Source organism: Oryctolagus cuniculus, chromosome 14, assembly GCF_051225735.1.
Source record: "Oryctolagus cuniculus isolate XC-2025 breed Fujian yellow rabbit chromosome 14, ASM5122573v1, whole genome shotgun sequence".
Lineage (NCBI taxonomy): Eukaryota > Metazoa > Chordata > Mammalia > Lagomorpha > Leporidae > Oryctolagus > Oryctolagus cuniculus.
Window position 1 is genome coordinate 43,148,465 of NC_142880.1, and position 14,374 is coordinate 43,162,838.

Consider the following 14,374-nt stretch of genomic DNA (forward strand, 5'->3'; position numbering starts at 1 on the left):
TCCTGTGGGCCTCAGTCTTTCGCTTCAGCCTTCAGAGTTACAGTTTCCTGGTCTCAAAAACTTACCTCCTCCTTAGTCCACCCTGAGTCTTAGGAAGATCACTATGTTTGCCCCAGTTTTATAGAAATGAAAGCTGAATTCATGGGAGAAGATGAGTATTGAATGGAGAGAGGGTAGAACAGTTGGTTAAAAGAAAAAAAGAAGAAAGGGACAAAGAAAGTCAAAGAAAAATGTATCAGTGAACCAAGGACAGAAGTGTGTCATTTTTTTATATGGAAGGTAAGATGAATAATAGTGTTAGATTTATTTTTTTTAACTTTTATTTAATAAATATAAATTTCCAAAGTACAACTTTTGGATTATAGTGGCTCTTTCCCCCTATAACCTCCCTCCCACCAACAACCATCCCATCTCCCACTCCCTCTCCCATCCCATTCATCATCAAGATTCATTTTCAATTATCTTTATATACAGAAGATCAATTTAGTAGATACTACATAAAGATTTCAACAGTTTGCACCCACACAGAAACACAAAGTATAAAGTACTGTTTGAGTACTAGTTATACTGTTAATTCACATAGTACAACACATTAAGGACAGAGATCCTACATGAGGAGTAAGCGCACAGTGACTCCTGTTGTTGATTTAACAATTGATACTCTTATTTATGGCGTCAGTAATCACCCAAGGTTCTTGTCATGAGCTGCCAAGGCTATGGAAGCCTCTTGAGTTCACCAACTCCAATCTTATTTAAACAAGGACATAGTCAAAGTGGAAGTTCTCTCCTCCCTTCAGAGAAAGGTACCTCCTTCTTTGATGGCCCGTTCTTTCCGCTGGGATATCACTCACAGAGATCTTTCATTTAGGTCATTTTTTTTTTTTTTGGCCACAGTGTCTTGGCTTTCCATGCCTGAAATACTCTCATGGGCTCTTCAGCCAGATCCAAATGCCTTAAGGGCTGATTCTGAGGCCAGAGTGCTGTTTAGGACATCTGCCATTCTGAGCCTGCTGTATATCCTGCTTCCCATGTTGGATTGTTCTCTCCCTTTTTATTCTATCAGTTAGTATTAGTAGACACTAGTCTTGTTTATGTGATCCCTTTGACATAATAGCGTTAGATTTAAAATTAAAAAGTAAATGAAAATAGGAGCTAATAACAATAATTAGTGGTTTGAAACCGAGCTGCAGAACAACAATAAAATTATATTCTCAGTACAATGAGAAGTGAGCACAGGACTAACATGGTCTCCCCCACCTCATTCAGTCCCACTCCTTTTACTTAAAAACATGAACATCTTTTGAACATCAAGTATATGCTCCTCTCCCAAAAAGACAATTATCACATTTTTACCTGATTTGTGGTAACTAATCACAAAATAATATAGAAAGAAAGAAAATATAATGTATATAAGCAAAAGAAAATATAATGTATATAAGCAAAATTGACATTCTGAGATTTTATTACTGTTTATAGCCTTTGTCACCACTATTAAGGAACAATGGTTTTTCTACCTACTACATGTGGAATTCTTTATTTAGTGGGTGGTTAAGCTTGTGATTATAAAGTAAATTGAAAATATGTCATTGTCAAAGTTGAAAGAAAAATAAAAAAGAGGGGTCAGCACTGCGGTACAGTAGGTTAAGACATTGCCTGCAGTGTCAGCAACCCATATGTGTGCCAGTTCAAGTCCTGGTTGTTCCACTTCCAATCCAGCTCTCTGATCATGTGCCTAAGAAAGCACGGGAAGATGGTCCAAGTACTTGGGCTTCTGTCCCACTTAGAAGACCCATATGAAGCTCCTGGCTTCCAGCTTCAGCCTGGCCCAGCCCTGGCCATTGTGGACATTTGGGGAATGAACCAGCAGATGGAAGCTCTCTCAATCAATATCTATCTATCTATCTATCTATCTACCTCTCTCTCTTTCTCTCTGTCTCTCTCTCCCTCTTTCTCTCTCTCTCCCTCTCTCTGTAACCCTGCCTTCCAAATAAATAAACAATATTTTTTAATAAAAAGAAAGAAAAAAAGGAGGAGGAGGAAGGGAGGGCAGGTAGGGTGAGAAGTATTATTGTGCTCTTAAAATGGTATAATTAAATGTATTTCCTTTATATAAATTATAGAAAACATTTTTTTAAAAAAATACTCTTCCCACTCGAATCTTCACTAGCCCTAGCCATGCAGAAATACAGTATTACTTTTCCATGCTTCAATCCTTCTTAGAGGTTGTAGCAATGATCAGAATCTACTTAATATTTTGCAGACCTATACTCCCCATAAGTTTCTAGGGGACTTGGACTAGGTCTTTTTTATCTTTGAATTTTTACTTTCAGAATCTCACTCATTAGTATGGCCCCTATCTGTCCTTCTGTGCCACCTACACATCTACATTTCAGTCCTGTCACTGTCATCTTCTGCATATGAATTCAAGGATAAATCTGCTTGATTTATTTCTGTACTCATAATCCAGAGCATAGAAGGTGACTATATAACTGCTGTTCAATAAATGCTTGTTTTATTAAAATTAATTCACACCTTCTTACCAACAAATAGGAAGAAAACCCTGCCCTCAAAGTGCTTGGCATCAATCTTCATTCCACACATAAAAACACAATGTGATCAGAAACCACCAAGAAACACAGATGGAGACTCAACAAATGGACTTGACCATAGAACACAGAATCAAGATCTACCACCATCCATCAAGTTCCAATAAAAAGAGATCAAGATCCATTGTCCCTGGGTCTGAGTTAACCCCAGAAAGAGGTGTAATTGCTTACATTATTATAGGCATCACAGCTTCCAATCAAATGAAATGTGCCATAGAGCATAGTGGCTAAAAACTTGAACTTGAAAACCAGACTGCCTGGGCTTCACCCCACGGATCCACACTCTTGTGTCTGTGATTTGGGGATGGTCATTTAAAAATCATAACGATCTTGCCGGCTCTGCAGCTCACTTGGCTAATCCTCCGCCTGCAGCGCCAGCACACCAGGTTCTAGTCCTGTTTGGGTCGCTGGATTCTGTCCCGGTTGCTCCTCTTCCAGTCCAACTCTCTGCTGTGGCCCGGGAGTGCAGTGGAGGATGGCCCAAGTGCTTGGGCCCGGCACCCCATGGGAGACCAGGAGGAAGCACCTGGCTCCTGGCTTCAGATCAGTGCAGTGTGCCAGCCACAGCGTGCAGGCCGTAGCGCCCATTTAGGGGGTGAACCAACGGAAAGGAAGACCTTTTTCTCTCTCTCTCACTCACTGTCTAAATCTGCCTGTCAAAAAATAAAAATAAAAAATCATAATGATCTTAAAAAAAAAAAAAGGTGAGGGAGGGGAGCTGGCACTGTGGCATACCAGGTAAAGCTGCAGTGCAGCATCCCATATTGGCACTGGTTTGGGTCCCAGCTGCTCCACTTCCAATCTAGCTCTCTGCTATGGCCTGGAAAAGCAAGTCTTGGGACCCTGCACCTATGTGGGAGACCCAGAAGAAGCTCCATGCTCCTGGCTTTGGATTAACCCGCTTCAGATTAGCCCAGCTCTGGCCACTGAGGTCATTTGGGGAATGAACAAGCAGATGGAAGACCTCTCTCTCTGCCTCTGCCTCTCTGTAATTCTGCCTTCCAAATAAATAAATAAAATCTTTCAAAAAATCATAATGCTCCCATTTCTTCCTCTGCAAAATATGAGGATTAAGAGTCTCACTTTAAAGGATTCTTCTGATTGTTCAATGAATTAGCACATTCAGTATGCTAGGAACCACTCCTAAACTGAGAATTGAATAACTGACTATAATTCCTTCTGAAAGTCAGGCTGGCTGATCTGCAGGGAATAGAGGGAGGCCAGAGAAAGGGATCTTGAGGCCAAACTGGGTACACACTTGAATCAGGCCTGGAACCATAGTTTCTAAAGCCAGCTGCAATCTAACCTTTGGGCCTTACCAGACATCCTCCACCCTGTACTTGGGCTATCTCCGATGATAGTTATTGCTGTACAGTAATAAAACAAAGGGAAACAAAGGTCTCCATTCTAACAATGCTACAACATTTCAACAGAAGGTGAAAGTTAACTTGCTAAGAACTAAGATGGAACACCTGCAGAAGGCTGTGATTACACATTAGTATCCAAAGCTATATTTATGACCCTTTAATCCATGAAAAAGAGCCCTCAATTATTCATCTGAAATCACAAAATGTAAGCCGAGGTTGCTGTCGGCCACCTCCCTGGTGAAGATGCCCATCCCTTACGAATGGGTAATGACTAGCAACACTGCACAATGAGAAAAAAACAAACACAGGACTGTCAATGGAAGTTTTATTATACAACTTACATGAAGGTCATCAATTTGCTTGCAAAATTCTTCATAATCCTGGTCAAAATCCATTTTCCGCTGATCTAAGAAATTATATTCCTTTTTCTTTATAGTTGCAACAATGCCCTGAAATATTATAAAAGAAATAAGACAACATTTCAATATTCTTGTACTGCTTACCTAAATTTGGCAGAACCAATAAAATCACTCCTCCCTCAAAATAAAAATAAAGATGAAGAATTACTTCTCTAATTATTCACACTACTCAGTGTTTATTACTTTACAGGCACTGTAATGTTGCCATACTGCACCCAAAAAAATCATTTAGAAAGCATTTTCATCATGTTTGATATATTTTTGAAGAATAAAATAAAAACCACATCTTAAAATTATTAGGAGAAATGTTTTCTCTAAAAATTTCTTAGTGATCACAACTGAAATAATCTTTAAAAAAAAAAAAAGAAACCCAGACTGCAATTCACTAAAATATTTTTGTTAAGAGGTTTAAATCTTGGGGCCAGCATTGTGGCATAGCAGGTAAAGCCATCACATGCAACGCCAGGTCCCATATGGGCACAGTTCATGTCCTGGCTGCTCCACTTCTCATCTAGCTCCCTAATGGACTGAGAAATGCAGTGGAAGATGGCACAAGTGCTTGGGACCCTGATACCCATGTGGGAGACCTGAAAGACACTCTTGGCTTCAGGCTCATCCAGCCCCAGACATTGCAGCCATCTGGGGAATGAACCAGCAGACTGAAGATCTCTCTCTCTCTCTCTCTCTCTCTCTCTCTCTCTCTCTCTCTCTCCCTGTCTCTCTATAACTCTGACTTTCAAATAAATAAATAAAATTTTTTTAATCTCAGGCAAAAAACAACAGGCTTTAATAGAACATAGGGAAGGAAGGAAATAATGCTGTTATTGTGTCTACAGATAACAAGCTACCTTCCAAGCTTCAAATGTCTTAAATAAAATGTCAAACCACAATCAACCACTTACAAACTCCAGAATTAATTGCTTCCTTCTGCCCTGCATAGCTACAGACTGTGACTACAGAAGTACAAATTAGGCTATTCATCTCCTTGAAAATACTATTATCAGAAGTTTGTTTGCTCTGAATAATGAGATTTAATGCTCTGTGATCATGCTTAACCGAGTACTAAGCCATTCTCAAACCCAGGTGCCCACACTGTTGACAGAGGCATATAATTTTTATGAGGAATATTGGGCCTCCAACAATCTCTGCCTCAAAGTCATTTTCATTTAAACATCAAATCTCTCAATAGACAAAAATCTATAGACTGCGTTAACTTCTTAAATCAAGTTTACTGCTTAAACAACCTATACATTCGATATAATAACAGGCAGTCTGATTTAGAGACACATGCACAGTTTTATGTAAAATGTCTTTAAAAAGTATAGAAAAGCTACATTGCACATTTTATGTAGTAATTAAAAATATTTGGGGGCAGGCATTTAGCCTAATAAAGATGTCCACATCCCACAAAGGAGTGACTGGTTAGACACCCACCTCTATCTCCTAACTCCAGCTTCCTGCTAAATAGACCCCAGGAGGCAGGGGTGATGGCTCAAGTAGCAGAGTTCCTGCCGCTCAAGTGGGAGACCTGAGCTGCATTTCTGGATCACAGCTTCAGGTACCAGCTCAACCCCAGCATTGCAGGAATCTGGGAGTGACCAGTAGATGAGATTGATCTCTCTCTCTCTCTCTCAAATATTTTAATTTTTTTAATTTTAAAAGATTTGGTTCCTGAATAACTCCTACTGCCTTGTGAAAGGATATAACATTCACTTAAGAGGATTAAGTTAAATAAATGAAATAATTAATCATGATCTTTAATCTACCTAATCAAATTCAATCTGCTTAACCATTCACTTGAAACATACCTACTGCACAGCTATTATGTGCCAATAAACTCTGAAGAGGCAGGAACAGAACAGATGGCCCTGCTCTCAGCTGACTCACAGACCTGGATGAGGACACGGAGTCAGAACATGTGTTAAGTCACAACAAATGAAGGTGATAATGACAGAGCGATAAAATGGATAAGGTGACATGGAGTGACTGAGGTGAACCAGGGCCAAAGAAAACTTCATTGAGAAGCTTGGACATTTAAATCAAGATCTGGAAACCACAGAGTAAACAACCATGTGATAATCCACAGATAGAAGCTTTCAGGAGAAGAAAACAAAAGGCTCTGCATGCTCTAAACAGACTGAATTTAACCTATCCTGTGTCCAGAATAACAGTGAGGAAACGAGAGAGGAGCAAGCAGGATGGGGCAAGCAGGGCCTGACAGTCATGCAGAGAATATGAGGTCCAATTCCGTTGACAACACTCAGAGCCACTAACATTGGCACTAATACACGAAATCCTCACTTTATGGCTTTCACATACCTTCTACAGTTTATCTCACTACCCTCTGGCATAAACATTTTAACCAACACTTTAAATTTTCAAAGCAATTCTAGTATTTTTATCAGGTTAGAACAGACTTCTTATCTGCATTTATTCAGACTCAGTTCAACTTCTCATTTGAAAATAAACTTTGAAATATGCTCCTATGCTATTTTTTATTAAAAACAGAAAATCATTAGATTCCAAACTGAAAAATAAATGGACAAAGTCCCTCTTTGTCTTGAAAACCCGTCAAAGTACAGCTTATCCACTTTGCTGTTCACACACAACACACCTTGAAAACATGTTTTCTTTTTCTTTCCCAAAACCCAAGAGTTCAGGAAATGAGAACTTTCTCTAAATTGCCTAAATTGCTAGAGTACAAAAATCAGTGTACAAAAATTATGTGATCAAATTCAAGCATAAAAAAAATTTCATTATCACTGTCCCAAATGAGAAAAATCTTGATGACATCCATATAAAGAATTAAAAACACATTTTGTTTATAAATTGTCATTGTTAAATCCTCAAAATGCTATTTCATCACTATGCCCGCTTTCAAAGTAAAATGAGTCACAGAGGTACCCTCACAAAATAAACCAAAGGAAAATCAAGGGAATTAGGAAAATCAGAGCCAAAAAAAACCTGCTGTTTTTAAATCTGTGTCCAAATAAAAAGCTTAAAGGCAGAGATCATCAAATGCCATTCAGAACTTGCTATCAGGTAGTGCATGATACACAGTATGTTCTTCATTAAATACATTTACAGGAATAAATGAAATAATAACTTGAATGTTTTTCTTATACAACTAATAAAAATGCTTTTACTTAATAGAGATTAATTTTTACTCTATTGATAAGTCATTCTCTTATATATATAAAGCTTTTATTTAATAAATATAAATTTAATAAGTACAACTTTTGGATTATAGCAGTTCTTCCCCCCATACCCACCCTCTCACCCTCAAACCATCCCACCTCCTACTCCCTCTCCCATCCCATTTTTCATTAATATTCACTTTAATTATCTTTATATACAGAAGATCAACTCTATACTAAGTAAAGATTTCAACAGTTTGCACCCACACAGACACACAAAGTATAAAGTACTCTTTGAAGACTACTTTTACCGTTAATTCTCATAGTACAACATATTAAGGACAGAGGTTCCCACATGGGGAGCAAATGCACAATGACTCCCGTTGTTGATTTAACAATTGACACTCTTATTTATGACGTCAGTAATCACCCGAGGCTCTTGTCATGAGCTGCTAAGGCTACGGAAGCCTCCTGAGTTCACAAACTCTGACCTTATTTAGACAAGGCCATAATCAAAGTGGAAGTTCTCTCCTCCCTTCTGAGAAAGGTACCTCCTTCTTTGATGGCCCCTTCTTTCCACTGGGATCTCAATCACAGAGATATTTCATATAGTTCATTTTTGCCACAGTGTCTTGGCTTTTCCATGCCTGAAATGCTCTCATGGGCTTTTAAGCCAGATCTGAATGCCTTAAGGGCTGATTTTGAGGTCAGAATTATGTTTAGGGCATTTGTCGTTCTATGAATCTGCTGGTGTACTGAAAGAAGTCATTCTTAAAACCACACACCTGAAAAGAACATATTGTCATCATTATACTTTGCCCAAATAAATCTAAGTTACTGTTAAAAGGCTATGGGATTAGGGGCCAGCACTTTGGTACAGCGGGTTAAAGCGCTGGCCTGAAGTGCCAGCATCCCATATGGGCACCGGTTCTAGTCCTGGCTGCTCCTCTTCTGATCCAGCACTCTGTTGTGGCCTGGGAAAGCAGTAGAAGATGGCCCAAATCTTTAGGCCCCTGCACCCACGTGAAAGACTTGGAAGAGCTCCTGGATCTTGGATTCAGATCGGCACAGCTCCGGCCATTGTGGTCATCTGGGGAGTGAGTCAGCGGATGGAAGACCTCTCTCTCTGTTTCTACCTCTCTCTTTAACTTAACTTTGTCTTTCAAATAAATAAAATAAATATTTAAAAAATGTCATAGGATCAAATTTCATATCATAGACTCAGGATTCCATTCTAAATATGGTTGTTTGTATAAAATTCTAAAGTTCAGTTACAGGTAACAGTAGCAAATCGGTTTTAAAGCATAATACCTGATATTTAGTGACCATATCTTCTAGCCCTTCAATCTTAGAATCTTGCAGGACTGAATAGGTCTTGAAAGTTGTGAGGATGTCTATTATCTTGGCAAGACGTCGGTGGAAAGTTTCAAATTTTCCAAAAATATACATCTCACTAAATTCAAATTGCTTCTCATGTGGGTTTTCTTTAAGCTTCTGCTTTGTCTTATGAAAGCAGTGCTGGTATTCCTGAAAATCAAAATCCAAAATATAAGAAAGGGCCCCTAACAAAGGTATCAACCTTTCTTCAGTGAAGGTGACAACAGCAAAATTAGAATGGAATTTGCAACATTTTACAGTTCCATGCCTTTGCAAATATTCATACATCAGCCTGGAATATTATCTGTTCCTATCCCCCAGTCTAGCAAATTCTTGTTTGTTCATGAGGTAGTGCAAAGGTGTGGCTTTGCCACCTTGATGCTTGATGATGTTTGGTAACCACTCTGTGTCTGTCTTGAGATTCATTTATAAAGTGTGAGAAGAAAACTCCCTTCCCTGGGTCATTCTTGTATCCCCAGTACTCAGCGTACTATCTGGATATGGTAGGCCCCCAACGAGAAAGAATAAGTGAATACCTTTCTAGGAGGTTTATTAGCACTCAATTTTCTTACCACTAAAAAATTACCAGCATTTTTAGTAACCAATAGTAAGACAATTGCTTAATGATTTAAGATGGCATCAGCAAAAATAACATAAAAATAAAACATCCATTAGGCCGGCGCCGCGGCTCACTAGGCTAATCCTCCGCCTAGCGGCGCCGGCACACCAGGTTCTAGTCCCAGTCGGGGCGCCGGATTCTGTCCCGGTTGTCCCTCTTCCAAGCCAGCCCTCTGCTGTGGCCAGGGAGTGCAGTGGAGGATGGCCCAGGTGCTTGGGCCCTGCACCCCATGGGAGACCAGGAAAAGCACCTGGCTCCTGGCTCCTGCCATCGGATCAGCGCGGTGCACCGGCCGCAGCGCGCCGGCCGCGGCGGCCATTGGAGGGTGAACCAACGGCAAAGGAAGACCTTTCTCTCTGTCTCTCTCTCTCTCACTGTCCACTCTGCCTGTCAAAAATAAAAAAAAAATAAATAAAAAAAATAAAACATCCATTACCTGCTTAAGTGTAATTGCAGATAATATTTTTTCCATCACAATATCCTGCGGCTGGTTCCAGATGGAAGCAGTTCCATTGTTGGTAATGTAGGCTTTGCATGCAGATATCATCTGATTTGTCACCTGGAATTTTCCAGAAAAATTATGTTAAGTGCAGAAAACAGCCTGGATTATAAATGTGAGAATCTTCTTCTACCTCTCAGAGCTCAACATTTGGGAACACAAGCTTTGGGTTTATTTTTTCCATAAAAAACTATGATTAAGCACTGACCCTTTGCTATCGTCAAAAATCATTTGTGGGCCGGCACCGCGGCTCAATAGGCTAATCCTCCACCTGCGGCGCAGGCACACGGGGTTCTAGTCCCTGTCGGGGCACCGGATTTTGTCCCAGTTGCTCCTCTTCCAGTCCAGCTCCCTGCTGTGGCCCGGGAGTGCAGTGGAGGATGACCCAAGTCCTTGGGCTCTGCACCCACATGGGAGACTGGGAGGAAGCACCTGGCTCCTGGCTTCAGATCAGCGAGGTGCGCCGGCTGCAGTGCGCCGGCCACAGCGGCCATTGGGGGGTGAACCAATGGTAAAGGAGGACCTTTCTCTCTGTCTCTCTCACTGTCCACTCTGCCTGTCAAAAATAAAAAATAAAATAAAATAAAATTGTTTGTGGAGGTGAGCCTCTGTCACAGCAGGTAAAATGTTTGTATGCATAGCTATATGGTGTGTGTGTGTGTGTGTGTGTGTGTGTTAAAGTTCCTGGGTTAAAGTCTCAACCTCTGTAATTCTAATCTAGGTTCTTGATAATGTGCACCCTGGAAGGCAGCTGGTGATGGATGACTCAAGTACTTGGGTACCTGCCATCCACATGGGAAATCTGGATTGAGTTTTGGGCTCCTGACTCTGACCTAGCCTAGCCGGACTGTTGCAAGAACTTGAATAAACCAATAGATGGAAGATATGTCTGTCTGTCTGTCTCTATCTCTCTCCATCTCCCTTTCAAATAAAATGAAAATAAACAATAATATTAAATCACTTGTGAAGTTACACAGTTGAAAGCACTATGGAAAATCAATAATTTGGACCACATCATTTACTCAAGATGAATTGTCCTAACCAAAACATGCACTTCCCTAACCAAGAGCTGATGAGAGTTTCCTCGACCTCCTTTGGTTGCCTGCTCTAACATTTCACACATGGTTGATAAGCACCATGATCTTTTCAGGCCATCATGCAATGTCAAAACAAGAAGTCCACAGAAGGACCAGCATTGTGGCACAGCAAGTTAAGTCACTGCCTACAATACCAGCATCCGGTTCATGTCCTGGCTTTCTGCTTCTGATATAGGTCCCCGCTAATGCACCTGGGAAACAACAGATGATGGCCCAAAATGCTTGTGCCCCTGCCACACACATGGGATGGAGTTCCAGGCTCCTGGCTTCAGCCTGACCCAGTCCTGGCAATTGTGGCCATTTTGGGGGTGAAACAGCAGATAGAAGATCACTCTCTTTGTCTTTCCCTTTCTCCCTCTAACCCTGCCTTTCAAATAAATGAATAAATCTTAAAATAAAGGAAGGAGGGAAGAAAGGAAGGAAGAAAGGAAGGAAGGGAGGGAGGGAGGGGAAAGAAGACTACAGAAAGAAGAGTGAAGCTAACATATGAAATGATTAACATTTTATTCTCGCTTCCAATGTTAAAACATCTGTCAGGAATGTCTTGGCTTTTTAAATAAAGTAAAAAGAAAATTAAACGATGGTGTTGCTGTATAGAATGATGCTCTCTCTGGGACCTGTGGCATGAAGGGTGAGGGTGTTGGTAAAACAAGACCACTCATGCCTGTGTGTGAGTTTGGCATACAACTCTCTCTCTCCATTTTTATTTTTATGTTCATTTATTTGTTTTATTTACTTGGAAGGCATAGAGAAAAACAGAGCTCTCCCACCCAGTGGTTCACTCCTCAAATGCCTGCAACAGGCAGGGCTGGGAACACAGTCTGGGTCTCCCAAGTGAGTGGCAGGGACCTAACATTTGACAGAGTTCGGACTTGAATCCAGGCACTCCAATATAGACGCAGGTGTCTCGCTCTATGGTGTCTTAATCTCACAAACACCCACCCCTCTCTCTTTCTGTACCTGTCAAATTTTCCATAATGAAGCTTTTGATAACTCGACAAGTGGTGGTTCCACAATAATATTCTCAATCAAATCTTGCAAATAACATGCATGAAATCTATATCAATAATGCAAACTGATTTCTGAGTCTCATTTACATGGGAATATCTCCCTGGCGCTAACATATGGTTTTTTGTTTGTTTGTTTGTTTGTTTTTTGACAGGCAGAGCGGACAGTGAGAGAGAGAGACAGAGAGAAAGGTCTTCCTTTTCCGTTGGTTCACCCCACAATGGCCACTGCGCTGGCACGCTGCGGCCGGCGCACCACGCTGATGCGAAGCCAGGAGCCAGGTGCTTCCTCCTGGTCTCCCATGCGGGTGCAGGGCCCAAGGACTTGGGCCATCCTCCACTGCACTCCCGGGCCACAGCAGAGAGCTAGACTGGAAGAGGGACAACCAGGACAGAATCCGGCGCCCTGACCAGGACTAGAACCCTGGGTGCTGGTGCTGCAGGTGGAGGATTAGCCTATTGAGCCGCAGCGCTGGCCTAATATGGTTTTAAAACATGAAGACATTGGGAAAGGCTGTTTGGGATGTCCCTGATCTCCATCTGAAATTACCAACACAAAAGCAGAGAAAAAATGCTTCCCATTTACCTCTCAAGGCCTAAGGGTCTCTAATCCCAGTAAGAATTACACCTCCTAATTCCTATTACTGACAAAACAATTCTGGTGGGTCAAAAAAAAAAAATCTTCCATTTTAATACAACATTTAAAATGCCTGCTTTGTTATAGCCTTGCCCAAATACTGACGGAGTTTTTGGATTCAAAAGGCTTCCATAGCCTAGGCAGCTCATGTCAAGAGTCTCAGGTGATCACTGATCATACATAAGAGTGTTAATTGTAAAATTAACAACAGGAATCACTGTGCACTAACTTCCATGCAGGACCTCTGTCCTCAAAGAGTTGTATTATAATTAAGTGTAAGTGCTTGCAAGATGTATCATTCTGGGCTGAAGCCATGGCTCAATAGGCTAATCCTCCGCCTGCGGCGCTGGCACACCGAGTTCTAGTCCCGGTCAGGGTGTCGGATTCTGTCCCGGTTGCTCATCTTTTAGTCTAGCTCCCTGCTGTGGCCCAGAGGGCCCTGCACCCCATGGAAGACCAGGAGGAAGCACCTGGCTCCTGGCTTTGGATTGGCGAAGCGCGCCGGCCACAAAGCACCAGTCATAGCAGCCACTTGGGGGATGAACCAACAGTAAAGGAGGACCCTTCTCTCTGTCTCTCTCTGTCTAACTCTGCCTGTTTAAAAAAAAAAAAAAAAAAAAAAAAAAAGGTGTATCATTCTTGGGTGCTTCTTTAAAGTTTATTAAGTTTCTAAAAAAAAAAAAGGCAAAATTAACTTAAAGATTCAATAACTGAACAGCCCTTGTCTCTTCTGTTGAGGAACAGTTTTTGGTTTGGTTCGGTTTAGTTTGGTTTTTGGTTTTTGGTTTTTTTTAACTGTGCAAATTGTTGAACTTTTTACTTATTATAGAGTTGGTCTGTGTATAAAGTTAATCGAAAATGGATCTTAGTGGAGAATGGGACTGGGGATGGGAGAGGGAGGAGGTGGAGGGGTAGAAGAGTGGGTGGGAGGGTGGGTACAGTGGGAAGAATCACTATATTCCTAGAGTTGTACTAGTGAAATGCACGAAGTTCGTATTCCTTAAATCAAAGGTTTCTTCTAGGGAAACAAAGAATGTCTGCTTTGATGATGAAAAAGTCATTGACTTCTTAGAGGTGGTTCAAAAGGGGGAACAGCCATGGTACTCACCATGAACACTTACAAATTAAGACCTAAGTTTTAAATATCACTATGTGTTTGGCAGACCTTTATACTTGCTTGATACATTACTGGAATGTTGCAAGCGGCTTTTGTTACCATGATTACTGTTCTAATAACACCAAGTAAACAACTGCAGCATCAAATAAATGTGGAACAGTGGCATATAAAATTTGAAAGAGGGGACAGTTAAATATAGTTTTTCTTAATTAAAATTTACCCGACTGGAATAAGTGATGCTCAAAATATCATAGGGAAAGAAACTCAAAAGTGAATCTTTTTATTTTTATTATATAAAAAATAAAATATTGTAATAATTACTTGGGGAAATAATGCTTTAACGGCTAGAAATAGCCTCTCATACAACTTTAGTTCTCTCTATTGATAGACTAAGCTTTATTTAAATTGCAAGATACATATCCAGTGGACTGTGCCAACATGATAATTTTTCATTATCAACAGATGGACCATTGACAAGGAAATACAAGTGAC

At 40.7% G+C, this 14,374-nt stretch overlaps 1 protein-coding gene across 3 annotated transcripts in view; it reads right to left on the minus strand.

Moving 5' to 3' along the window:
- DNAH5 (dynein axonemal heavy chain 5) overlaps window positions 1–14,374 on the minus strand; it is a 319,159-nt gene that overhangs the window by 214,926 nt on the left and 89,859 nt on the right. For all 3 annotated transcript variants that reach the window (XM_051853566.3, XM_089312625.1, XM_089312626.1), the window contains exons 10-12: window positions 9,962–10,084; window positions 8,841–9,056; window positions 4,315–4,422 (exon numbers count right to left, since the gene is read on the minus strand). In XM_051853566.3, the coding sequence (XP_051709526.3) occupies window positions 4,315–4,422; window positions 8,841–9,056; window positions 9,962–10,084 (447 nt within the window). The remainder of the gene's footprint in view (window positions 1–4,314; window positions 4,423–8,840; window positions 9,057–9,961; window positions 10,085–14,374) is intronic.